We start from the raw sequence: 26,031 nt of genomic DNA, 5'->3' as shown, positions 1-26,031 counted from the left end.
GTGTGTGTGTGTGTGTGTGTGTGTGTGTATATAAAATAATATAATAATATAATATTTTAATTTTACAATGTGTTTTAATTCTGATATATTTATCAAAGTTTGACGCTGCTATTATTGAATTTTTATATAAGAAATTCGAGTATTAAAAACTTTTTACTCCATGAACGTTGGATCATTCAATCATAATTCAATGAATAAATAATATTATGCTATTAGAAGCGATTATGACGTCCGATACATTTACTTAATGCGATTCAATCAACACAAAGAGTCTTTTGTCCATTCTCAGCGCCAAACAATGCATTTATCCAATTCTCGTAAATTTATGAATTATCGGATTTCTCATAGAGATTATATCACTTATTAATAACAAAATATTTGCAGAATCGACACCCGTTAGCTGGGAGGAATGGTGGACATACGACGGTATTTCTGGTAAGCCAGATCGGTTTCCAAATTGGTATCATTATCAATTAAATATCCTTCTCTTTATCTAATATGATCTGAAAATTCCTTCGATTATTTAAAGGTCCTGCCTTCTGGGGTCTCATCAACCCGGAATGGTGGCTCTGTAACAAAGGTCGAAGACAATCACCAGTCAATCTCGATCCTAATCAACTGCTTTTCGACCCAAATTTACAACCGCTTCATTTGGATAAGCACAGAATCAACGGCGTATTGGCGAACACCGGCCATAGTGTTGTGTTCGCTGTGGAGAACGACACCCGCCATCCCGTCAATATCTCCGGTGGTCCGCTCAGTTATCGTTATCAATTTCACGAGATTCATTTGCACTTCGGCGCGGATGATCGCATCGGCAGCGAGCACACCGTCGATGGACATGCGTTTCCTGCCGAGGTACGAAATGACAAAGAGACAAATAAAAATATTTCAAAACCTCCGACATTCCTCGCGATTTTTTTTCGTTTCAACTTCAAAGCTTGTTTGTGAAAGAATCGAAATTAAATTCTCGTTGATGCACTTAAGTTAAAAAGGAAAAAAACTTCTTTAATCTTGAGTCTCTAAATACATTCAAAGCCTTTTTTTCTCGTAGCTTCAGATATTCGGCTTCAACTCGCAGCTTTATAACAACTTCTCGGATGCCTTGCACAGGGCGCAGGGGATCGTAGCGGTATCGCTTCTTTTACAGGTATATGCCCAATCTCTCCTATAAATGCTTATCACATGTTAAATAAAGCTCGGAATAAGCGATACGTCATAGACGATCTCGGTCCTTTTCTAGGTGGGCGACCTCTCGAACCCGGAGTTGAGAACGTTCACGCAGCAGCTGGATAAAATCAAATACGGAGGTGAGAAATCCAATAACGTAACAAATTCCGGGATAACATTACGACGCGGAGGAGTAGCGATCAATTCAACAAAAACGATAATCTATTTTAGCAGACGAATTTTAGCTGCATGAGTTTAAAAATTCTCAGAGAGTTCTCATATTAGTCAAGATTAGCATATCGAATGAATTAATGCAGGATTACATTTCTTTCATAACGACGCAACGAACGAATATTTATAAAATACCATTTTTTTTGCAGTGATGAATAATGTTTAACTCAAATAACATTTTAACGATACATTTTAATAACACGTTAAGAATTTTCTTCCACAAATCGATAATTGATAAAAACTGAAATATGTATATTAACGCGTTCATTTTTCATTTTTTCTTTTTTCTCTATAAATTAATGTTTTGAGATAAAAGTACAATTCGAATGAAAAAGCTGCAAGATTGATGTACCTTCGAAAGTTTGATGGCAGCATGCGTTATAACTTTTTAAAAACTTTGCACGGGCTATTGTCGCCAACTTTTTATCGGAAAGATAAATCGATAATTACCATCATTCTTTAAGGGAACGCGAGTGTTCTTTGACGTATGCAAATACAATCGAGCGGTGTATGCACGATAACTTTAGTGATACGTAACAATATGCGTATCAGCTGTGTATACCGTGGCATCGGGCAGCAATCGGGCAGTAACACGCGTACATTGCATGTGTATGCATTACGTATACACGAACGAAGTTGACGTTATCGATCGTATGAATTGCACAGGGCAGGCCATGGAAATTAAACGTTTCGGGGTGCGCGAACTTCTGCCGGACACGAAGCATTACATGACGTATGACGGCTCCACCACGATGCCGGCGTGTCACGAGACCACTACATGGATCATCCTCAACAAGCCTATATACATCACCAAGCAGCAGGCAAGTATCGCCGCTACCGACTCTTATAAAATGCATGCACACGTCCCCCGCACTCGAGCGTTCGCGCGACGCGAAGTATGGCCCCACTCAATTATGCAATTTTGATCATTAAGAGAGACAGAATCTTTGAAACATCGAGGAACGACGGTCGTGCTTTAACGAATGGATAAAGTAAGTTGCGAAATAAAGGTGGAAATGAGGCACTTACTAAGCTCGTACCTTGGAGCAATGTCATCAATCATAAATCACGCTTGACAGGTTTTACAGAAATCTGTAAAAAAAAAGACAGTGTTTGACATTTAGTCGTTTGTTCTTTCAAGCGTAAAATTGAACAAGAAATGTTTTGATTTCAAGAATGAACAAATTCTCTATAGTATAAATAACAGCAAAAATAAAAAAGTATTTAAAATCTTGTTTCTTCACAATAATCTTATTGTAGCGCACGAAATATGTATGTATATTGGCGAATACGTAATTAACTCAGTGAGTTGCTGTTTAGCTTTTTCTCAAGTTAAGTACAGCAGCTGACTTTATTAATAGAATGAAGTTTCATTGAGAGACCTTATAAAAATAGCTGCGAGTAGTAAACCGACAAATGTTTGTTTCTAATGTATAACTTAAGCAATCTCATACTCATATAATAATATTTGTGATAATCGATCACGTATTTAAATTAGCTATTCCATCGGAATTGCAAATTCTGTTATTATTGATATCGATCGCATTCAGCGAGGCATTAAAATCACTTGTGCCTCATACCATTATTCAATAACGAATGTTGATTCAGATTAAGGATGATTTTTATTTTTTATTTTTTGGGCATAATGTTTATGTAATATTCAAGCTCACTCATGATTATAAATACAAAAAATACATCGGTAAATACAATCTCTTTATACGAACGAATTATATCACATTCATATAAAAATATATTATTTTTCTGTTAAATTTAAATAGTTTAATAATATCTTTTACTTATCTCAAATACTCTGTAAAAGAGGAACAGCACCCAAAGTATTAAACTCTGAATTACTTATATTATGCTTTGCAATTCTTATTTCCATAATTATTGTAGTTACACGCTCTGAGGCAGTTAATGCAAGGGGATGAAAAACAGCCAAATGCACCGCTTGCGAATAACTTTAGACCACCGCAACCTCTTCATCATCGTCCCGTTCGGACAAACATTGATTTCAATGTTCAGGTATGCTATAATAGTATCAATATGTATTTTTTCTATTATAAAAATCATTGCGCTAATTCTTATATCATGTGTTCAGGGTCCGAAGAATTGTCCGACGATGAACAAGGACATATATTACAAAGGTATTAATAAGCAAAATTGATCAAACTCTTATATATAGACCAATAAAATAAAATTAATATATACATTTCTAATTTTCATAAAATTTACAAAATTACGTACAATTTTCTTTTTTTTAAATTATGAGAATTTTTATTGAGTTATTATTAGAATCTCTTTGCCTAGAAGCTGCCACAGCTTATAAAAAAGCATATTTTTTCTCTGATAAAAATCATTCCATTGTATATCCTTTCAGCCAATAGCTGGAAATAATACCCAGCACTGCCGTGAGATCAACATTCGCAGTAACTACGCTTCTCCCCGGAACGAGCTGGAACTTCGCTGTAAGGAAAAAAATTGACATATCAATTACAGGCGGGTGACGCCGGGTCACAAAAAAAATTACGGCAGATAGAACGCGCGAAGAAGACGACCGTCGACGCCCACGTTGAGGTCAAGATAAAAAAAAATGCTTCGTTGTACTTATTAGACGTGAATTGCCAAGTATGTTTCCAGTTAAATCAGAAGAAGAAAAACCAAATATACCTATAGATCACAAGTTAGACGAGATAAGCTAATCGTAAGATCTATTATTATATATATATCGGTAAACTATCGAAAAAAGCTATGACTATCGTGGCCTGCGCGAGGGGTTGAAAGATGCAATTATATGTATAAAAATTCACGCGCAACGGAGAGCGCTATCGCGAGCAAAAGTTTATACTATATTCTTATAATAAAAGCTTGAAAAAATGCATAAAATGAGACATTTCCCGGTAGTTTTGCTCGATTTTTCCTCTACTCATCAATTAACCATTCTTGTCCTATATAAAGAAATTTGCAATTCTTCTTATCTTCGCAAAATTCATCTAAACAATGATTATTTGTTTATAATTAATATATCCTGGTATTATTTTTAATAAATGTTTGAAAGTGCGATTGAATTTCTTCATCATCTTCGCTAATTGCAAACTATTTCCCATTTTGCTATTATCGATTTTCTTTCACAGATTTTCTTATCTAAATAATAGCTGCCTATGCTTCGATATTGTTAGTAACTTCAAAGTACTTTGCTATCTATAAAGTAGTGATACAACTGATAGATCAGAAATTAAAGTTTGCAGAGACTTGAACTGAATATCGCAAGTGCACCTAGTCGATAACGCAGAATCTGCGAGCAGAACCCAGTTAATCCTAACCCAACGTTCAAACGACAACCTTAACATCGCAGCTATCCAAAGGGAAAATCGATTTCTCTTCGAAGTAGCTGCGCCTGCACCAGTCAGACCATTATCAGCTTTCAACGGATTCCGCGCTGTTGCGCCTCTATCGCTTCACGTCCTTGTGACCGATCCTACTGAGGTACGTGAAACACGGAACTCTTCTTCTCGGAATCCTTGCCTCGCAAGAGACTAAGATACACCAAAGAAAAGTCTCAAAGAATGTTGAAGAAGCAAATGGGGTTGAATGTAGGAAGGGGAGGATATTACTATCATTGAACCGCTACCCAGAATTCGACGGTGCTGCCCGCAAACGGCTATGCGACTAGGAAACCGGAAAGGGGTGAACGGCACATAGCGGGGGATGGTGTACTGAGAGAACGAGAGGAAGAGAGAGGGATAAAGAGGGAGAAAGAGAGAGGGAAACGCAAAGTGGGAAGATTCGTTCGAGAGAAAGGTGTAGGCGGGGGTGGAGGACAGAGGACGCAGAGGAGAGGGCGCCGCGTGCGCGAGAGAGGGACGGGTACGCGGATACAGATCCGTCGTGTCGGTGGCCGCTGCGGCAAATCTGCGGCTCTCCGCGGCCGTTCGTCGAAAGACGGAGAGTGACGTGATATCAGGGCACCCGGCCTGGATTTGGGTGCCAACGCGCTGTTTGCAATCCTCCAATCGATCGCCTGCAGTATCTTTCGGAATAAATCTAAAGACCATATCCTCCGAAAGAGATGGACTCCGATGATGAAACGATCTCCGTGCAATCTCTGTCACATCTCTCGCGCAATCCAGCAGAGATCAAATTTGATCAGAGCGACTTGTGCGGATGCCTGTTGTCGTCGAGACTCTGCCGGTATAGAGATTAATTGATCGGCGAAGAGAGGAAAGCGTTGGAGGACATCGATGTCAGTCGACGACCTCATGGCGCAGGTGGGGGGTGTTCTCTCGTGAGAACGAACACGGAGAAGTTTACAGTGGAGGGTACGCATGATGAGGAAAAACGTTGGGAAGTGCGTGTAGCGACGTGTAGAGAGGCATCGCCATTTGTTTCGGAGAAAGAAAGAAATGATAAAATGTTCTCCGTTCACTCTTTCGTTCCTCGCAGGAATTCCGATAAGAACAATCGTATCCGCGAAGGTCGTTTGTCCTTCGATTGAAGGGCAAAGGTCGATTGATCTTTCGGTACGCAATCGTGGTGGTATAGTAGACAACAAAGTTTGCGTGAAGTCGCTGGACCTGTAAGTTGTTGTGGAACTGTAAGTTGCGGAGAGAACGACTGCGCGATATGGAGTCGATGAAATTCCGAGGGTGTGAGACACAGTGTACGTTCATCTTTAAGGTCGGTGGGAGGCTGTAAACGGTCCCGTGATTGGTTAAACGCGTCCGCGGGAATCTTTTTCATCCTGTTACATGCGCTAATTCGAATTCACGAGGCGAGTTTACGTATTTGAGGTACTGATGAAGGCCTGCGGTTGATAGCCGACCAACATCGCGTTCGTCAGTTAAGCCAAAGATCGGCCAACATCGCAGAGAGAAAGGGGGAGAAGCAAAGGAAGACCGAAGGGAGGTCAAAAAGGATCCGAGTTGACGAAGTTCAGTACCGCGATCGACGTTGCTAATTTGCGCGACGAAGCACCTTGACGACGTTTACGAGCTAGATGGACTCTAGTAAACTGAAACTACCCGTACTACTCGCCGCCAATTCGACGAGAAACTTTCGCCCAACTCAATTACGCTGCAATCGTGTCATATTCCGCGCCTGCGAAAGCCAGCGGAAAGGTGACACCGACCTACTCTTCGCCGCAACTTGGCAGATTCGTGTTCCATGAAAGAGCTAATCGTGGTACTACGAACACTTCTTCACGATTAATTTATGATAAGTGTAGTAAGCGGCCTGGTGTGGATTACGACGCGCGCCGATGGGATGGGACGGGGCGAGGGAGGGATGTTAGTAGCACCGTTAGCAGATTCAGCAATTAATATGGCGAGACAGGCATATTCCATCGTTGATTAATATGCTGACCGCGTAGACGAGCACCGAGGCGGGATTTAAAATTCATATCGGTCGCATAATCGATAGTTTGTCACGCGCGCTCTCTTTCTGATTTCCATTCTATACTTATGTGAGCCGCATATTAAATAAACAGCATCGTGGTACGATCATCGCAAGCTCGAACGGGGAACTTGTCCTGGTACTTCACACGCAAGTAAGTGTATTTCACTCCGACGTCGGTGATAACGTTAAGAATATAATTTATATGAGACTCGTAATCTTCTTCTAGATTATCGCAGCAGTTATAAAGGAGAATGACTGGCTGGATTATGGTTCGCGCGCGCTTATGGCATTCACTTAATCAGGATGAGCTCTGAGAACTCGCTGACAATGCTGCTGGTGCGACAGAACCTGGAGAACTGGTCTGCGAAATGAATACCTCTGAGAGGAACAATGGAAGCGTCCACGCGAGCATGACGGCCTCATTCGGTGTCGTGGACGGCACGCTTAGACGGCCAGAAATGAGACTCTCGAGTAAGACTGAGAAACTTCTCGTCCGTAATTCTATTTCCTCCCTTTTGTTCTACTCGCGCAATGCTACCCGACGTTTTCACGCATTCCGACATGTTATCTGTTTTAAATAGCTACGAACTTTCAAGCACATGTGTAAAGATATCTTTAGATAAGATACCTTCTACATATGAAATTCGTCTCTCATAGAAATCGAGGATCGTGATGAACGATCGTTTCGTATTAGCTCTTCCCCACAGCTCAAGATAATTCTCTTCTAATCTGTCACAAGCTATCTGTTATTCCAGCAATGTAATATTTCTCCTTTTATGCGCGACATCTTTTGTAGGTCGCCGTCCTATTCTTCTGCCTATATTAAATTCCTGTTTTCCGTGATAGCAATTCGCTACTTTTGCGTTCGAACTCTAACAGTGTCTGACGACGATAAATTTGTCGCGACGTGAGCACAAACCTTTGATAGGATACCACAACAACCGCAAAGTATTGAATACACAAACAATCGATTACGCTGATGCGAGGCCTTTGTTTCGTAGATCGTCAGTGAAACGGAGAACTGTTGTCGTCATCGTTACCGTGTTGCGGTGGAGCCAGCTGCCTGTTCTCGCCTCGAGGCGAGAAGAGGATCAGACGGGATCAGTCAGACATCGGGTAGACACCGATAAAAGGACGGTGTTATGTTAGTGACAAGGCCTCACCCTCTAGGAGGGCGCATACTACTCGCCCTCTTCCTTTTAACGGGGTGTTTCGCTTTGCTGTCACGGGCGGCCGCTTTCCCGGATTGGACTGACTGTCCTGCGGTTTGCCGATGCAAATGGACCTCCGGCAAGAAGTCCGCTTTGTGTCCAGACGCCGGTCTAACATCGCTGCCGGCGTCCCTCGATCCGGACATGCAAGTGCTCGACTTGTCCGGCAACAAGATACCTGCTCTGAAAGAGGAGATATTCAAACTGGCCGGCCTGGTGAATCTGCAACGGGTCTTCTTGCGTAATGCCGGTATCTACAGTATCCATGCGAATTCTTTCAAAGATATGAGGATACTCATCGAAATCGATCTGTCAGACAATCATGTAATGACCTTGGAGCCGGATACATTTCTCGGAAACGAGCGCTTGCGCATTTTGATACTTAGCGGAAATCCACTCGGTACTTTGCGTAATCTACAGTTCCCTGTACTACAGCATCTGCGAAATTTAGAGCTACAACGGTGCTCTTTAACTGAAGTACATGGACAAGCCTTTGCCCGACTAACCGGCTTAGAATTCTTGAAGTTGGATACTAATCAACTAGAATATTTGGAATCCTCGGTAATATCCGGATTAGCTCGCTTGAAAACCTTAACGCTAGATGGCAATCGATGGAGGTGCGACTGCAGACTACGAGATTTCCGCACCTGGCTTATTCCCGATGTACCCAGCAAGTTGTACTCCGTGCCACAAATTTGTTCAGGTCCACCGAGATTGGAAGGTCGTAGGTGGGAGGATGTAAAACCTACAGAATTTGCTTGTGAACCAAAAGTATTCGTCCTGGCAAGCAGCATACAAGAGGAGACTAATGGTAACCTCAGCTTGGCGTGTCGAACGAGCGGCGATCCCGAGCCAGAAGTTTGGTGGCAATTAAACGGTGGACCAGTCAATGCTACCAAATCGACTGATCAACCCTATATGGGGACTCTCGTCATTTACGCAACGTCCGAAGCTGGCATACTTTCCAACGACAAGTCTGCGTCCAGAACCGTTGGAGATCGATGGAGTAACCTGACCGTTTACAATGCCAGTGACAGCGATGCCGGCGAATATGCATGTTTTGCAAAGAATATCGCTGGTCTCGCGCGAGACACAGTCAGTGTGGCAATACCTCGTGTTTATACGGCTCCGACTCTCTCCCAGAGCGACAACTGGCTGCTCTGGGTAAGTTTGGCTGGAGGCGGCGCGGCTGCCGCGTGTGCTTCCATCTCGGCTGTGTTGCTGATTCTTTGTTTGTGCGGTGGAAATCGACGACACAGTAAACGAGAGAAGGTGAAGCTGCAAAGCAGCAGCAGTTTCGGCGACCAGGAGAAGAAGCTGCTAGACCTGTCCGTGACTACCACCACGACGCCCGGCAATAGTAATGATCGCGGCAGCGGTCACGGCAGCATCGGTGAGGCGTGTAGCACCGGTGACCTCGAATTGGCGGAGCGCAGCTCTATTTGTGATCCTATGGCTGCGGCCGCGGTCACTGTCGAACGACTGCGACCCGCGGACAATTCGGTGAACACCATTCGCGCGGTTCCATGCGCCGCCACGGCCACCGCCGGTGTATTTCCGCCCCCGCCGCCGGAATTTACCACCGGTGTGCTGCCGGCTGGGATCTTCGGCAATATCTTCATTTCCGTGTCATTGCCGCAGGACGCGTCGTCGGAACGCTGCTATCCGGATCTTCTCGACATCCCCGTCCACGCGGTTAGCAGCGCTACAACCACCGTTTCGACTGGCGGCAAGACTGCGGCTTTGTCATCAGCAACGGCAATCAACGTATCTAGCTTCGCCACGCTGCCGCGTCGGGCCTTGCGCTCCACCGAGATTGCCGCCGGCTCGCCTTATGACAATATGGGACCGCGCATTACGGCAAACGGTAGTTCCGCGTTCTCATTAACGGACATGACGGACATGGACCTGCGGCTATCGCCGCCACCACCGCCGCGGATCATTCAACCACCGCATGAGTTCGTTTCCCTCTAAAACACCGGATTCTTTTCCACACCGATTCGTATTGTCGCGCAATACTGATTTCATAATCGATAATATTCTGCTAATAGTGTTATCCTAATATACTGTGGAATATCCATTAGCAGCCAAGTATTATTGGATAACATCAATTAGCGTGCGGTAATACTAACCGTGTCAGGAATGGCTCACAAATCGACTCTTTGAAAACGCATGTGCTCGCTTTGAACGAGTGATCCGTATACGCTTTCTCGGTGGAGTTTTAAAGATGTGCCGAATCATCCTATCATGTATCGGTGTCGCAAATTTGATAGTGACGTTGTATTGATTGTACTGAAAAATTTTTATCTCGATATTACGCGTTCATTGAGTCATGGACATTACAAATTTTGCAGCCTTAAAATATTAATCGTAATTCTGGACTGCCATTTATAAAATCAAAATTTCTAAATATTTATTTATGAAGATAAGTTACATAATACAAGTGAATAAGAATCTTTTAGGAATTAAAAGTTTTATCATTAAACGTCGAATATTGTGTCGCTTTTTGTGCACCTAATCTCTATTTGTTATATAAAAAATTATATAAAACTCAATCAATGATCAATAATCAAATGCAGATAACTCGAATATTTAAAGACATACAAAATGTCTTTAATATTTTTTCATTATCTTCTGGACTTCCGCATTGCATTTAGAAAAATGTAATGAGTAGAGCATATCTCTAAGTGACTCTCGAGTATTTCATTATACATTGACAAGAAACATGTAAACAATTACATAATTTTAGGAAATGGTCTCAACACATGTCGATGTACAATGGGTGTTTTTCATTCATATAATTTATGGAGACAATTAATTATTATAAACATAAATAGAAAGAATTATTATGCGTGAAATTTAATACGCATAATATAATATGTAATTTTCGTAATAACAATGTGATTTAATAATATGAACATAAAATTTAATAATATGAAAAATAAGGTTTATAATTTTAATTACATTTTAAATAAGTTTATATTTACATCTACATTCGAAAGATATATAATATTATTTTATAATTTAACAAGTTTTTTTTTAATAAATAAATCAAGATTATTTGCTTTTTATAAATGTCATTATCGAAAAATTAAAAATTGGCAGTATATCTTTGTGGAAAAATACTATCAGATTAATAAGAAAATCATTGAAATGAATACAATATTCGATTCAATTTTACAATTATTTTCCATCGTTTTTTCACGAGGTCAATAGTACTTTTCTATAAGAGGACTCTTCCATAATCGTGATAACGATAGCGATGAATAGATCTGTTTTTCATTGTTGTACAATTTGCACTAAAATTTTCACCAAACTTCATATCTATTTCCATCTATTTCATTTTATAAGTATACTAATTTAGCTATAAATAATAGATTTATATTATTATTTTCAGATTTTTTTTCTTTGTTTCATAGTTGGTTTCATTTACAATTGTTTGTATCGCAACAAATAGAAAGATTTTTTATTTTTATAATTTAAATCTCTTTCCCTTCCGTTCATCTTCGCTACTAACATAATTAATTAATCTCGATTATGTCGTCAATTTGAATTATAAATAGAAAGCAAAAATAATTAAAAGTTCATAGTTAACTTTCATCACTGAATGGAAAACACCCATTTTTGGTGGGCACTTCGCAAATCGCATGAGTAGTTATCGGCGAATAGCCGGACATCTCTTGGGAAACAACGAGAATGTAATCGTGATTAGACATCTCCCGCGGGTGCAGTTTAAATCGACGTGGTTCTTCCCTTCGGCATGCAGCGCGTTCGGCGAATGCAGAGAAAGCGCCAAGAGAGAAAATCGATATCTCACTGTGTCGCGGCCGGCGTGTCACCGAGATTAGTATACGAAGCATTCGATCGAAGGACTGATATCGGCCACGATTGTCCGATCTATTGAATATCTGTCTGTCTATGCTTGTCTGCCTGCCTTGCCCACTTGTCTGGCCAGCTGCCCGCGGCCGCTTGCGCCCATAATGAGTGTGTATGAATGATGGATGGATGCGTGAAGAACGTCTTAGACCTAAGTCTCTTCTAGTCTGCTAACAAATAACCTGAAATGAGGCGACTGTTTGTATATACACTTCATGACTACTTCTTCAAGACGAGTGGACCTTTAATTAATTAGCGCGAGCGAACTGGCCGCGTCTCATTATCTTCCCTTCCATTCATTCTCCAAAGTGTATCACTAGTTTGTTACATATTCTCTACGTGTGTACATATTTGTTATTATATCACATATTCGTGTACACGTGCGACTTGGACGTTACGAGTGTCACACGCGCACGCCGGTGCGTTATACACGAGATATTCATTATGAACACTTTGTCAATTAATAAAATCATTGAATTTTACATACATCGAGTCAATGATTTGTATTGTCTTATTACGTTCGTTGTACATTTCGTGAGAAAATGATGTACTGCGTATCGTATTATCTTCAATTGAATTCGATATAACATTTATAACATTCATCGGCGTGTAAATCACATTTTTTCAGATGAAAAATCAACGGAAGCATTGAAAATTGAAACAATATAGCATTGTTTTTCTGTATCCAATTTATACACTAACAATAAAACGAACTATGAGGATTGTTCTTTTCCTATAAGATTTTACCTGTAATATAATTGGCTACGGTTTTCTATATTATGTACTAAAAGTGTTGTATCAAATTTCAAATGTTGTTAGTAATAGAATCTATTTGTAAATTGTTATATGTAATCAAATAATTATGAGGAACACACTATTATATATTTTTAATTGAATTTTTGAAAATATGTACAGTCGTCAAAAACAGATCCACCAATTAGCTGAGCGTGTAAATCAAACTTTTATTTCTATTCTCCATTATTTGTATATAAAAATAAACATTGAATTGGATCGAATATTTCGGAATAAAAATTTGCTTAAAATATCAAGTTACATCAAGATTGGTTGCATACCAAATTACATCAAGATTGGTTGCTTCACCAGAGAATTGTTTCGTGACGATACTAGGCGACAGGATTGCATGTAAGATTACAAAGTACAGTATTTAAGTACAGATTATGTATTGTTGCATAATTTGCGTACAAAGTGCAAGGGTAAGATGGATCGCCTATGCAAATAGGAAAAACAAAAGCATCACACGTTACATTTCTGACGTTTCTGACATTTTTGACAATAAATTCCTTCTTTGTCTCAAGTCAATATCCGTCAAATTCGCGAGGCGCGAATCGTGATCAAAGATGGCAAGTTACAGGAAACTCATTGCGTCGTGTTCATTCTCGCGACCTAGTCTCGGAGTGTATCCTCCTTGACCTTGACTATTTCGAGAACCTGGAAAGAGATCAATCACATTGCAGAACGCGAAAAATCGCACGTGGACTGTTTTAAATTGCTCGCATTTAAGGATTAATGAAGCAGTGACGCTCTTTTCTTTATACGACGCTATTCTTTATGGAAAAGCGTTTCGCGTAATGTCAAAGAATGAATGACGTCGTATATTATAGTCGATATCTGTTCAACATACGCGACGTGCTCCAAGTATTCCGAGAGAGAATATTTAATTTAGCGAAAATAATATGATCAATACCTTTTGTAACATTTAAAGACGTTGGCGTTTATTATTACAAACGTACTGTTAATGCTCTTTTGAACAATGCATCCTTAGCTTCATATAGATTTTGAGATAAAATTGAAACATTTTTCAATATTTTTTTTTTTTAATGAGATCAATTTAAGGAACAATTGGTTACTTTCATAAATCTTAAATCGCAAAACGTGCGAATAAATCAACGGATTAATACTAGAAGTATCGAGCAGTTATTAATAACCATGTCTGTTTTTTAGATTAATATATTTCTTGCAAAAAATAGGATTTTGAAAATTTTTATTTTTCAATAATTATACTGATAAAATTCTTTATACAGATAAAATATTTTTATCATTTTCTCTATTTCCATAATAATTTATCTTTGATCCTTTTAATGAATAACAAACATTGGTACTTCTAGTGTTAATTAATATCATCGTAATAAAAGGTAAAAGTAAGATCCTTTTATTCATACCTCGTAAAATAGAGTAATATCGAGGATTGTCGATTTTTTGTACGAAACGAAGATCCTTGTATCCATGTACATGATCGGGCATTAACCAGGCATCGTCTTTCTGAATTTTGTCAGCATGTTTAAATGCTATCGGTCTATCTGCGTAATCTAATCATAAAAAAGTACAGTTAACAATTGCCTTCCTGTAGATAAAAATGTAAATATCTAAATACATTTTATTGTATGCATTTTGTTTAAAAATGATAAACGGATCCTGAGGTGGATCGTCCGACGTCGTTCAAATCAATTTATTAAAAACTGCAAGCGCATGCCACATAATGCAGCATTGTTTCGCACAAATGCAGATATTCGCGCTTATATTTTTTCATAAAATTTATTCAATCCGATAAAAGCCGCTTTAATTAATAACGGCATCGCGGATATTGATCTGACGTGAAATGCGTTAAATGTTTATTGCAAGGTAACATCCGTATAGCCAACGTTTACATACTAAAATATTTTACAGTAATTGCCTCATTAAACTTCCAATTTACTTCAAAAAGTTGGCTATCAATAATGTTATTAAAAATATTCTAATAAGTCATTATAATTTCTTATTTATAAGAATTATTTCTTTTCGATAATCTTCATATGTGAAGAAATTATTCTTAAAGGTTTAATGCACTCTTTGACATTCCGACATTATTTTTCTAAATTTTCCACACCTTCATCAAGATTTAAAAGAACTTCAGATTCCACATCGCGTGGAATGTAGAACTCCATATCGGCATCAGCTGATAAATCCTGAAATCGATTCAAATTGCTCGATTCATCGGATCGTCCGATTCGGGGCTTATGTATTATTCCAAAAGCACGCTCCATTCTAGGAAAATTCGCTATTTCCGAATTTCGGCCGATTCTTGGATATGCCACCAATCCAGCGGAACGTCTATCATTGATTTTCAATTTTTGACCCTCTAGAACGTGAACGATACGAAATAATTAGAATATCAAATGATCGAAATTATTTTGTTGTATGTTCTTTTTGGAACAATATCTTCTGCTTTCTTCTAACATAATTAGTTATCCGAGACTAATGCATCTAATAATTTTCCAATTACACAAATAATACAATAACATGAATTAAAAAAAACACTAGAAATAGAGACATTACAAGACAATTACAAATTATTTCAAATAAATTTTTTTCATAATCTAATATGTGTATATATACTAAAGCGAATTATTTTGTGCATGTACTATTATACACATACGTGCTTTGTAAACATAAAAAAACTTATTATATATAAAAATAAAATTATAAATATACAATATGTATATTCAAAATCTAAAAATTATTTGGAGGGACAGGACAGTATTAAGAAAAATAAAAATCTATATTTCTTTACTAAAATTTAAACAAAAATTTGTATAATTTAATTTTTTTCAATTAAGATATATATTAAGCATCGTAATTTTAAAGAAACTAAATGTACAATCAGTAATACGCTCAAGCGTCACAAGAGAATTTAAAAAACATCCAAAATTTGAAATACATTTTAAAAAATATGAGTAGAGCATAGTGTTTTGATTGATGATAGTTGTAACATTTGTGTGCATATGTTTTGATATTTATGTATGAAACAATAAAAAAATTAGTCACAAAAAGTTATAATATAAAAAAATGTCACACAAAAGTTATGAAAGTATGCGACACTCATGCGAGTTTCTTGCCTCTGGTGGATTCGAAGTGCTGGCCGACCGAGCATCTAGCAACTGCAAAATAAATAGAACATCGTCGACGTTTTTCCATCAAAAGTCGGACATCATAATCCCTAACAATTTAATCTACACTCGCACTCGTGGCGCTCAACGATTTCCTGTGAGAATTTAGTATAATAATTTTTTTTATCCGCGCTATGACTTTTTTGCACTTTAATTCCCCGTCCTACTTCATTTTTACCTCGCTTCGTTGGGAACTGCAGTTGTCTGAGTTGTTGTTTGTCTCAATGAGAATGAATTATATAGCACATTATTCGCAAGAGAATAAAAATTGTGACTTTTAATATTAGATTAGAAGCTCCCTGCGTTGTCAGTCATTTTTTTCATTTATAATTTCTATGATGATTTTCATCTTTAATAACAATTGGATAACATGTATCAACTATTTTTACTTCTATATAGTATATGTATTTTTACTTCTATATTATTTTAATTCTAAATGTAAGTATGTTTTGGATTAAGATTTAAATTAACATCCAAATTTAATATCTAGACCAGGTGAATCGATTTTGCGGTTAATTTAAGCCGATCTTAATTTATCAAGACGTTTTAACTTTTAGTATAATTTATAAAAATAATTAGCTAATGTTTAAAATAATATATTATAAAAGTATCTTAGAGTACGTTTCGAATTACACATGAAGCGCATAATGTATCATTTATTTTGTTATTCTCCAAATAATAAAGAAGAATAAAATGATGCATCATGCGTTTCAGGCGTTACTCAGAACCCTTAATATATTTGATAATTGATAAATTAAGTATAAAAATTTTGAATATAAGAAATGCAATATACTATAAATTTTTTAATAAAAATTTCCGAATTAATGGAATCAGGACATTAATAATTAAAAAAACGAAAGAGGAAATGTATATTTTGAAGTTAATCGTGAAATTCACGATGTTGACTTACGATTAAGAGACGTAGAAAATGCCAAAAGGATCACGAAGATAAAAAACCTGTTGTCCTGCATTTCTGTGACTCTCGATGATCGAAATTCTAAGTAGACGATATGAAGTTTAGAGTCGCACTGAATGTCTCCTGTGACTCGACGTCCGATTTTATACCTTGCGCCCTCCACCGCCACTCTGCTCGATTATGAACCTGCCACCCCACAGTTCAAACCCCTTGTCGTAGAGCATCCTCGTGTCTCGCCCCTACTCCTTGCGAAATCGATGTATTTTTCGCGAAATCGGCCCACATCCAGACATCACACACACACACACACACACACACACACACACACACACACACACACACACACACATGCGCGCGCGCACGCACGCACAATGAAAGCGCACAAAGAAAGAAAAAAGAAAGTAAAAAGAAAGTAAAAAGAAAGAAATATTCACGCAAAAAAATATTTTGCCATTCCAGTTATAGCTGTTTTTTGTATGATAGAAAATTATGTATGTCATACACATAGAATTTATAGCACAAATCTAAATTCTATCTTTGTCATCTATATGATACAATACATATACAATATCGCAGTACTTACTAGAAATTTATCTTTAATAGCTATTTTAGCTATTTTTCGTACTTAGATAATTTTCGCTATAAGTGCAAGATTATTTTTTTGAATGATTTAGGAATAAGAATAAATATTAAATAGTAAAAAAAAAAATATAGGAATAAAGATTGATATGAACGTAATGCATAATATGAATTCATATAGATAAGAGATATATAATAAATCTTATCTTTCTCTCTCATTTTCATATTTTATCCATTTACATTTATTGTGCATTACGTTTAATTTCATTGTTTAATTGTTTAATTTATACTTGTTTAATTTATACTTCTAATTTTTTTATTCTCTAATATTTAATATTTATTCCTGTTGTATAATATCTATTAATATCCATTGTTCGTTACGTTTAAACTCTATTCTTAATTTTTTAGTTTTTTAATATTTAATATTTATTCTCATTTCTAATAGTTCTCCCATTGTACATAGGGCTTTATACTATATGTATAACGTATTTTATCCTTTTTTTTTGCGATCTACTTAAAACGTCATTAGACTTTTTCCAAAGACAAAGTCATTATTTCAATCTCATCAATTATAATTTAGAAATCTGAGATATAATCAAAATTTTCAATTTATTTAAGGATATTTTATACATATTTTCAAAATGATAACAAAATTATGAAAAAATTACAAAAATTAGTCAACATTTAAAAATAATATGACAAATTTGAAGACGGTTTACTACTCTGAATCATAAATTATTTTAGTAAAGGGTAGTATTTTTTTAATCTGTGCTCTAATAAAAATGTATGAAAATGTATTAAAAAATAAATAACAAAAATCTCACAATTTTTTAATATAAACTTTTTAATATAAACAAAATGTATTCAAGATTATTTATATATAGAGTTACATTGCGATACATAAACTAGTTACCCAATAATATTTTACACAAACAAAATATTTATTTGTTCTATAATTTTGTAACTAATCAGTGACTCGCAATGAAACTTTGCATAAGTTACTTTGAATATTTAAAGAATTAATAAAAAAAAATTTAGATATTTTTGTTACCATTTTTTAATTTTAATTTTTAATAACAAAAATAATAACAAATAAGAATAAATAAATGACAAAAATGTAATTAAATAATATTAATAATGTTATTAAATAAAAATGTAATCTTATTCACACAACTTTCATATGTATATAGTTTATTTGAAGTGTAAATATTAAATACATCTCCAAAGTTAATTTTCTTTGCAGGGGACTGTACGTGTGACACATCCTAAATAGTAAAATTTCTACAGAACGTGTGAAATTATTTCCTTATAAAGACAATGAGCCAATTTGCTTGATCAAATATGCAATAAAGATGTGATCTATATTATGAATTTTTTACAATATACATGGGGCAGAAACATCATTTTATTAATGTACAATATTTGCAACTTCCAATAATAATTTTCAAAAATTTTCTATATACGTTGTAGATATACATATATTATATCCGCTACTTTATGCATAATAATGTTATAATACTTTATGCATAATAACATTTTATGCATAATAATATTTTATGCATAATAATGGAAACATATATTATTAATTTTTATGACACGATCAATTCATTTCATACACATGATCCTTAAGGGATCGGCAAGACTGATTTACCAAAAAAAAAGTTCTCAAACGCACTTTTAAAATGTACCAGCAAGAACACCGCGTGCGACATCAATTATTATATCGGGTATAGTAATTCGGTCGATGCCGACGTAGGTGTAAAAGGAGGCCGGCATTACGATGATGCAGGATAATATATAGATTTATGTATGCGTGATGAGATTATCACGCGACAGATTATAACGCATTATTTGTGCGTGACATTTTCTCGACACGTTTTCTCGTGCGATCTTTCACTGAGAGTAATCTCCCTAACGCGTGTTCTCGCGATGCTTTTTCACGCTATTCTTGCACGTCCGGTTACAACTGGATACTTCCGATTTGATAGAGGCAGAATATGGTTCTTCAAAAATGTATAGAAAAAATGTCAACACCAGGCAAAGTCAATTTACCTTTTAAAAAAAAAAAAAAAAAGTTAGGTATTCATAACTTTAGATAAAACATAAATAATTCGTAGGTATATTACCTTCTCAGAACTAACATGTGCAAATATGATAATATATTTATATATTTAATATATTAAATTATTATAAACGATAATATATTAGTATTTATTTATATATTAGTATTTATTATCGTTTATGTAGTAATTTAATATAAATATATTATTAATGTTCTTACACATGTCAATTCTGAGGGAAAAAAATTTATATGGAATAATCTTTTCACACAGAGAGAATTATCTTTTAAAATTTATCTTCAAAATTTATCCTCAAAATATAGTAGTTGTGGTACAATACAATATTTTAAAGATTTGTATCATGCATTTCAGTAAAATTAATCAAACTTATTTATACTTTATTGTAGTTTTATTAATAAATGTGAGAGAGATTAAAATTCTTCGAAATACAATGTTATCCGACTATCATAAATTTAAATTCTAAGAAAAAATTCTCTCGGTGCATGAAGAATTTTTTCGGAGTAAAGCGAGAAGTCAATTTAATTGCAAAATAAGAAACAAAAAAATTGGAGATATAGACAGAATAAAGGTCTTTTAAATTATAAAATCTTGATTTTAATAAAAATTGAAATAACTTGCTACTTTTTTATTATACACAAATTAGTACAGTATTAAATGAATGTCATTAAGAAGTTAAATGTTACAATATTTATCTATTACAATCAATATTACATAAAAAAAGCTCATCTCCAAAAAATTCTTTAACAAGAATTGTATCTTTATTTGCTCTCAATTAATAAACAATTCTACATTAATCGTACGATTAATGTAAATTATAAACCATTAATACAAAAGTAAAGGGCTCTAAATAATAACAATTATAATGAAATAAATCTTCGATTTTAAGAAAATAGATCTGAATATCAAATTCATGTAATTTAGAATATATAAAATAATTTTACATATCAAGTACTGCAATTGGTTCTTTAATACTCTGTAAACTTATTTCATTATAATTGAAGTTATAAACGTCATTTATCAATTTTATTTTCTAATAAGTTATCTTGCGAAGAAATAAAGTGCGATTGATACGTTTAAAATTTATTTTGCAAAAGTCACAATGTATATGCGGAAAATTAGATAAATCAGTGACTTATTGTTTCATGTATAAAGTAAGGCTTCCACATATTTTCACAGTTTAATTTATTTTCGATGGACACGATATACTGCTAGTGAACGTTTCATTTGTATGCGCATAACGGCTCATTTAAATATAAAGGAGTGTCGATGAGGATCGTATCTAACGTTTAACGCCGGTTTACCATTTAATTAATTGTACACGTGTATACGGATATGAATAGGGACACAGATATGGAGACATGCGACATGTATTCAGTAAATTTATTTTAAACGAAAAGAGTCGTATAGATTGAATTTCTCGAAGATTTTGATTAATGCATATGATGAGATTGCGTTTTTCATTAGTCGATAATGTTTTACATCGCTAGGGAAAAGTAGTTTAATGCCGAAAAAATGACGAGAAAGATTATTATATCATGCCACGATGATCTCTTCATTCAATATTACGAACAATAAGTAAAAAAATAAGTCTATTTGGACTTGACAATAAAATGTTATTTTTGCCTATACATTATTTTTGGCACCTGAATAAAAGATTTTAATTGTAATATCCTATTTTAGTAGCTTGATGACAATAGCATGCTTCATCAAAGAGATATTAATCTCCGATCTAACACTTTAATTACTAAAGATAATTAGCAACATTCTTTATAGATAATAATAGACAAACGTAAATATCTCACAAAATTAACTAATCTAAAATAGACTTTCCTAGACTTCTTGTTTTATAAATCTGTGAAAACACTATTGTAATAGTTTGAAAAAAAAAATGTAAAAAAAAACGGTATAGATAAAATAGAAAATTATACCCATCCATTTCTTATATTTATTGAAAACATAAAAATATATTTTCAATAAATTTAATTTATATGGATAAAGAATATTTTCAGGTAGATCGAATAAAGAAATACTATTTCAATTTTTGTTTTTATATGACTGTATTTTTACAATATAAAATATTTGTTCTATATCTTTCAAAAATAAAATATATTTTAATAGAAAGAAAGTGATAATATATATTATCATTATCTATGTATTCTACAAAATGTATAAATAAAAATTTCAGTCTCTCGATAAGAATACATAAAATCCCATGATTATGCTCCAATATTCTTTATTAATCATCAACAATCTTCTTTAAGATATGTGTGACACCATATTGATATATGGCAGCATTAATTTTCTTTAATTTGTTAATCTCTTTCTGTAGATCGTCCAATTTCTTCGACATCTGATCCGATCCTCGAGAATCGCTACTGCCTTCTATATAAGATTCGAAGTTCAGGATCTCCGCCGAATTTCGTCCTCTGGAGACGACCTCGACGACGTTCTCTCTGCCACCATCGTCTGATGTCCTCTGTAAACTTTGCACCTGCAAACGTGGTTTAAGGACAGAGGTGCGAAAATTGTCAAAGCCTTTGGCAAAAAATGCAGCGGTAACTGGGCCTTTATGCTTGAGTGTCCTGAGCACCTGTCGGCTGACAATATCCCAGACATGGACTGCACCGTCGGTAGATCCGGACAGCAGAGTACGGCAATCCATGGATACCGACAGGGCAGTCACGTTTGACTTGTGCGCCTGAAACACGGCGCTCTCTTCGCACGAGCTCACCGTGAGATGATGCTCGATTCCACGTGGCGGTTCGTGCAGGTTACACTGGAATATCTCGCCGGTTGTGCAGCCCACGAAGAGTTTGCTCTCGCGGACGTTCACGGTAATCGCTGTGAGCGGCGCGTCAAACACCAAGGAAACTAGGAGAGCTCCACTGCCAAGCTCATAGATGTTCGCGGTTCGATCTAGCGAGATTGTATACAATCTCGCGCGAGCGTCACCATGCCCAAAGTGCAGATCCCTGACTGGCAAACTATGGTTAGAGAAAGCGTGAACAGGCGAACAACGTGCGTCGTTCAGCGCACTATAGAGCGACCATACGAACACAAGACCGTCTTCGCCAGCGCTAGCAAATAACGAACCGTCTTTTGTAGTGGCTAGACAGCTGACGGTTTGATAATGCCTGGTCAGATTGACCAGTAACCTGCCGTTGCATGTCTGCCAGATGAACAGCTTCTCTCCCACGGAGGCAATTAGATAAGATCCATTTGGTGTGCAGGTCAAGGCATTGACTTTGCCTGGCGTATTCAATCGAATATTGGGCAACGGTGACGGGCTATTCAATGGCCAGATGTGTATGCGAGGTCTCGTAGCGTCCGCTCCCAACACATAGCTGTCGCTCAAAAGCTGAAGGCTACGATGTCCAAGTGCTGTCGCGTTCTTGTACACGGACAACAGAGAGCCGTTCCGAGGATCCCACACAGCGGCGCTCCAACTCTCCCCGGTGGTGTCGCTCGTCAAGATCACTTCTTTCGCGTCAGTTACTCGATTCATTTTTGAATCTCAATCTCAACACTACACTGTACTGTATCAATAACAATTAGTATAAGTCAAGTTGCTTTTGCCATTTCTTCTTCTTCTTTTATAAATATCAATTGTTATCGAGAAATATTCTCTTTCAACTTGCTTTAGCTTTATGCCTATTGTCTAAACACGTGGTACGATATACAGAATAGGTTAGGTATTTTCCTGTAGATATTCAATCCAGATGGAACTACTATCTCAGAATTTGACACCGGTGTGTTGTTGCGTCTGTCGGTCACAATCACTTTAAAATTTAAATAATTCTTCTGTTAGAAAAAGACAGAAATAGTGAAGAATATTCAAAAATACGAAAATTTCTTTAATTTTCGTTATTCAATTTATTTTTTTATGTTTTTATGTTTTATCAAACAACTCTTAGCCTCCAGGTCATCATTGAATGAACACGCTAATCATCCTAACGCTTTCTAACCGTTTTCTAAATCATAAATAGTACACGCTATACACAGGACGGTATCACGTGACATCGTTAAGAGTGAGGTTGTATTTCGAAATACTTTTATGTATGTCTTTTTACATATGATTAATTGACTTTGAATCTTGTGATTCTTTGCAAAAAACGTCGAAGAGGAGAAAGAGATCGATTGAAAGGTGATCTCCTTATTAATATCACGATAAAAATAATATCGTAAGGACCGATCGTGTTTTATTATTTATCACGCAATTTGACTCGTTAGGATCGTTAGGTCATGATTGGAAGGTTATGCTGCGTCGCGATTACGTCAATTCTTTAATTATTTTTACTTAAAACCGGTTTTATCATCTCGATTGAGTGTCAACCGTGATTAATCAAATCTATTTAACGATAAACGCGTTTCAATAAAATAACCAGCTGATTAAGTTAATCAAAAAGTAGTAAAAATCATCAATCTTTTCTTAGCCTATTCTCACTTGCTCATGGGATTTATTGATGATGAATTGCAAGACGTATCACAGCTCTGTCATAATGTCATTGACGGAAGCCGCCTCGTCTCTTGTGTACCGAGCATGGTCCGCGTCGAAATAACGTAAAAAAACTCCATATCGTGCTTTCACACTGTCAAAATAGCTTTCTATCATTGCTTATTGTGATTTGTTTGCTTGCAGAAAAACACCGTTCAAGCAACTCGTTGTGTGCATCCAATTTCAAAAGGATTATCCTGCATCACCGTTGTTTGTTGAATTAAAGAGTAAAACTCTATCCGCGAAGCTGCTCGATGGACTAACAGAAGTCTGTGAAAAAGAGTGCAAGCGTTTGTTGAATAAAGCACAGGTTTATACTTGGAGAAATTTATATGTAGTAACTAGCTACATATACAAGTTATTTACATTTAATACAATTAATTCGTATATTTGTAGATATTGCCAATTTTAAAATTTATTAGGAATTTCATTGAGGAGAATCCTCTCATCTGCTGCTATGAGGAAATATCAATATTGAAAAAGCTTTTAGGAGATAAGGACGAGTTCAAGTTAAAGCAAAAGAATTCTTCCATCAATCTAACACTGCATCAAGATTTGTATCATTTTAAGACCAAGCTTGAAGTACCAGATAATTATCCTACCAATTGTGTTATGTATGTTAGTCTTTTTTCGAAACTGTTTTAATAAAAATTCAAATCCAATGTGATTAATTTATATCATTTGTTTACAGTTACAGTGATGTTGATACGAATTTCCCACCATTGTTCAATCGTTATCTAGTTGGACAAGGAAGGGAATTAGCAAGGCAATGTGTCGAGCCACCACTGAGGAAACAACAAAACCCATTTACACCATCACCATCATTAAACACAGTTGTTTCTTTTCTCATAAAGTAATTTTTATTTTTATATAACATTTTTATTACATATTTTTAACTAGTTTTATTTTATTACATTTTAATTTGTGCAGAAGTGTGAAAGCTTTTCCGCAAGAACCCTGTCAACACTGCAAAGTAAAGTGCTTGCCAACAGATCCCAAAGAAATTGTAATCGACGAAAATGCGGATTTCCACGCCGAAAGACTTTATTGTGGTCATCTCTTCCATTTAAAATGTCTCGTGACGTACATGAAGACTCCGCCATTCCATGGTAAAAAAAATTTTTATTTAGTCAAATTATATTATAAAAAAATTAATAGAAATCTTTTTATTTTTTTGTGTTAAAGGGGGTAAGAAATGTCCAAGTTGCGGTCAACGCGTTTATCACGACAAATGGGGATTATCTGACAGGTTGGCAGAAGCCCGTTGGGCTCATCAAGAGGCACGAATGAGAGAATTGGCGGAAGTTGAAGATTTTTTCAACTAATATCGCATCTTGTAGACATGTGAAATATGAGTTTCACGATAAAACTTAATGGAAGAAGGGATGTGTAATTTTTTTCAAAATTATACATCGCGATTCTTGAAATCGCAATGAACGCGATCATCGCATCATGATTTTTATGTGTATATATTATACATTTATTCAACTGTTTTTATCACATTAAAAATCTTTAGTAGTTCAGTAAAGTTGTGTGTAAAATGGTAATAATATCATTATCGCACAAATATTATACATGAAAAAAACATGCGCAACAATATAACGATACCGAACTGTCGTTACGTTAATTACAAAATTATGGTAATTACAGAATCGGAGTATAGAATACAGCTGATTGAATAATAAAAAATATCAATTAAAACGTAGCAAATATGAAAATATGTGTTTTTCAGTAATGTAATACCATTAAAAATTCGTAAATAAAAAACGGAATGTTTTCAAAGAAAAAATACACAAAATAAAAAATGATATCGGTTTTTATTGCGCATTAGTCGAATTGTTTGCATGGCTTAAAAAATTAAAAAAACAAATATAGAATATTAATCACAGATGCAATTTTAAATCATGCAATCACATCAGTTACATATCGCATTGCGATTCAAGAAAAGAAAATTGCACATCTCTCTAACTGGAAGTACAATATATTGGGTTGTCCAGAAAGTTCGTGTCGCAAAAGATTTAAATTTAATAATGAAATTAAAAATTTAAATTTTCTGCGTTTCAATTTTCCTTCAAAATCGGCACGAACTTCCGGACAACCCAATAATAAATAGAAACATTTGTGCGTGCGTGCG

The 26,031-nt window shown here is 35.7% G+C and overlaps 5 protein-coding genes across 8 annotated transcripts in view; 3 read left to right on the top strand and 2 right to left on the bottom strand.

The window, feature by feature from the left end:
* The window catches only part of LOC108686725 (carbonic anhydrase-related protein 10), a 4,313-nt gene extending 341 nt beyond the window's left edge, over positions 1 to 3,972 (top strand). The window contains exons 2-9 of the mRNA XM_018192167.1: positions 385 to 435; positions 530 to 858; positions 1,055 to 1,150; positions 1,244 to 1,310; positions 2,068 to 2,222; positions 3,298 to 3,426; positions 3,503 to 3,548; positions 3,782 to 3,972. Of these exons, the coding sequence (XP_018047656.1) occupies positions 385 to 435; positions 530 to 858; positions 1,055 to 1,150; positions 1,244 to 1,310; positions 2,068 to 2,222; positions 3,298 to 3,426; positions 3,503 to 3,548; positions 3,782 to 3,798 (890 nt within the window). The 3' untranslated portion in view covers positions 3,799 to 3,972. The remainder of the gene's footprint in view (positions 1 to 384; positions 436 to 529; positions 859 to 1,054; positions 1,151 to 1,243; positions 1,311 to 2,067; positions 2,223 to 3,297; positions 3,427 to 3,502; positions 3,549 to 3,781) is intronic.
* A 2,576-nt stretch (positions 3,973 to 6,548) lies between these two features.
* On the top strand, positions 6,549 to 9,980 carry LOC108686728 (leucine-rich repeat, immunoglobulin-like domain and transmembrane domain-containing protein 3). 2 transcript variants are annotated; one of them, XM_018192171.1, is made up of 2 exons: positions 6,549 to 6,946; positions 7,022 to 9,980. In XM_018192171.1, the coding sequence occupies exon 2, from the start codon at positions 7,938 to 7,940 to the stop codon at positions 9,978 to 9,980; it is 2,043 nt and encodes a 680-aa protein (XP_018047660.1). In that variant the 5' UTR covers positions 6,549 to 6,946; positions 7,022 to 7,937. The 2 variants fall into 2 exon arrangements, with proteins under 2 accessions (XP_018047660.1, XP_018047661.1); XM_018192172.1 differs by having other exon boundaries at positions 6,549 to 7,266; positions 7,797 to 9,980.
* A 3,207-nt stretch (positions 9,981 to 13,187) lies between these two features.
* Positions 13,188 to 16,889, bottom strand: LOC108686745 (CAPA peptides-like). Of its 2 annotated transcripts, XM_018192195.1 has the most exons (5): positions 16,737 to 16,889; positions 15,776 to 15,817; positions 14,767 to 15,018; positions 14,063 to 14,209; positions 13,188 to 13,331 (listed from the first exon to the last, which is right to left on the bottom strand). In XM_018192195.1, exons 1-5 carry the CDS (start codon positions 16,795 to 16,797, stop codon positions 13,249 to 13,251), a joined length of 585 nt encoding a protein of 194 aa, XP_018047684.1. In that variant the 5' UTR covers positions 16,798 to 16,889; the 3' UTR covers positions 13,188 to 13,248. The 2 variants fall into 2 exon arrangements, with proteins under 2 accessions (XP_018047684.1, XP_018047685.1); XM_018192196.1 differs by lacking the exon at positions 15,776 to 15,817.
* Positions 16,890 to 21,629: 4,740 nt separating this feature from the next.
* Positions 21,630 to 23,232, bottom strand: LOC108686703 (WD repeat-containing protein 18). The gene has a single exon (XM_018192136.1). The coding sequence runs from the start codon at positions 22,905 to 22,907 to the stop codon at positions 21,639 to 21,641; it is 1,269 nt and encodes a 422-aa protein (XP_018047625.1). The 5' UTR covers positions 22,908 to 23,232; the 3' UTR covers positions 21,630 to 21,638.
* Positions 22,828 to 25,627, top strand: LOC108686704. 2 transcript variants are annotated; one of them, XM_018192138.1, is made up of 7 exons: positions 22,828 to 22,889; positions 23,836 to 23,962; positions 24,042 to 24,207; positions 24,294 to 24,511; positions 24,589 to 24,750; positions 24,828 to 25,006; positions 25,083 to 25,627. In XM_018192138.1, the coding sequence occupies exons 2-7, from the start codon at positions 23,853 to 23,855 to the stop codon at positions 25,220 to 25,222; spliced, it is 975 nt and encodes a 324-aa protein (XP_018047627.1). In that variant the 5' UTR covers positions 22,828 to 22,889; positions 23,836 to 23,852; the 3' UTR covers positions 25,223 to 25,627. The 2 variants fall into 2 exon arrangements, with proteins under 2 accessions (XP_018047627.1, XP_018047626.1); XM_018192137.1 differs by lacking the exon at positions 22,828 to 22,889 and adding an exon at positions 23,240 to 23,546.
* The last annotated feature ends 404 nt before the right edge of the window (positions 25,628 to 26,031 follow it).

This window comes from Atta colombica, unplaced genomic scaffold (genome assembly GCF_001594045.1).
Source record: "Atta colombica isolate Treedump-2 unplaced genomic scaffold, Acol1.0 scaffold189, whole genome shotgun sequence".
NCBI lineage: Eukaryota > Metazoa > Arthropoda > Insecta > Hymenoptera > Formicidae > Atta > Atta colombica.
The sequence above is the reverse complement of the archived record's forward strand: the minus strand, read 5'-3'. Positions and strand labels throughout refer to the sequence as shown.

Coding starts and splice junctions, on each gene's coding strand:
- LOC108686728 (XM_018192171.1), top strand. CDS start 7,938: ATGTTAGTGACAAGGCCTCACCCTCTAGGAGGGCGCATACTACTCGCC.
- LOC108686745 (XM_018192195.1), bottom strand. CDS start 16,797: ATGCAGGACAACAGGTTTTTTATCTTCGTGATCCTTTTGGCATTTTCT. Junction 15,818..16,736: donor ATTTTCTACGTCTCTTAATC/GTAAGTCAACAT, acceptor TTTATTTTGCAG/TTGCTAGATGCTCGGTCGGC. Junction 14,210..14,766: donor TCTTTTAAATCTTGATGAAG/GTGTGGAAAATT, acceptor TTTTATGATTAG/ATTACGCAGATAGACCGATA.
- LOC108686703 (XM_018192136.1), bottom strand. CDS start 22,907: ATGAATCGAGTAACTGACGCGAAAGAAGTGATCTTGACGAGCGACACC.
- LOC108686704 (XM_018192138.1), top strand. CDS start 23,853: ATGGGATTTATTGATGATGAATTGCAAGACGTATCACAGCTCTGTCAT. Junction 24,512..24,588: donor TATCCTACCAATTGTGTTAT/GTATGTTAGTCT, acceptor ATTTGTTTACAG/TTACAGTGATGTTGATACGA. Junction 24,751..24,827: donor GTTGTTTCTTTTCTCATAAA/GTAATTTTTATT, acceptor TAATTTGTGCAG/AAGTGTGAAAGCTTTTCCGC.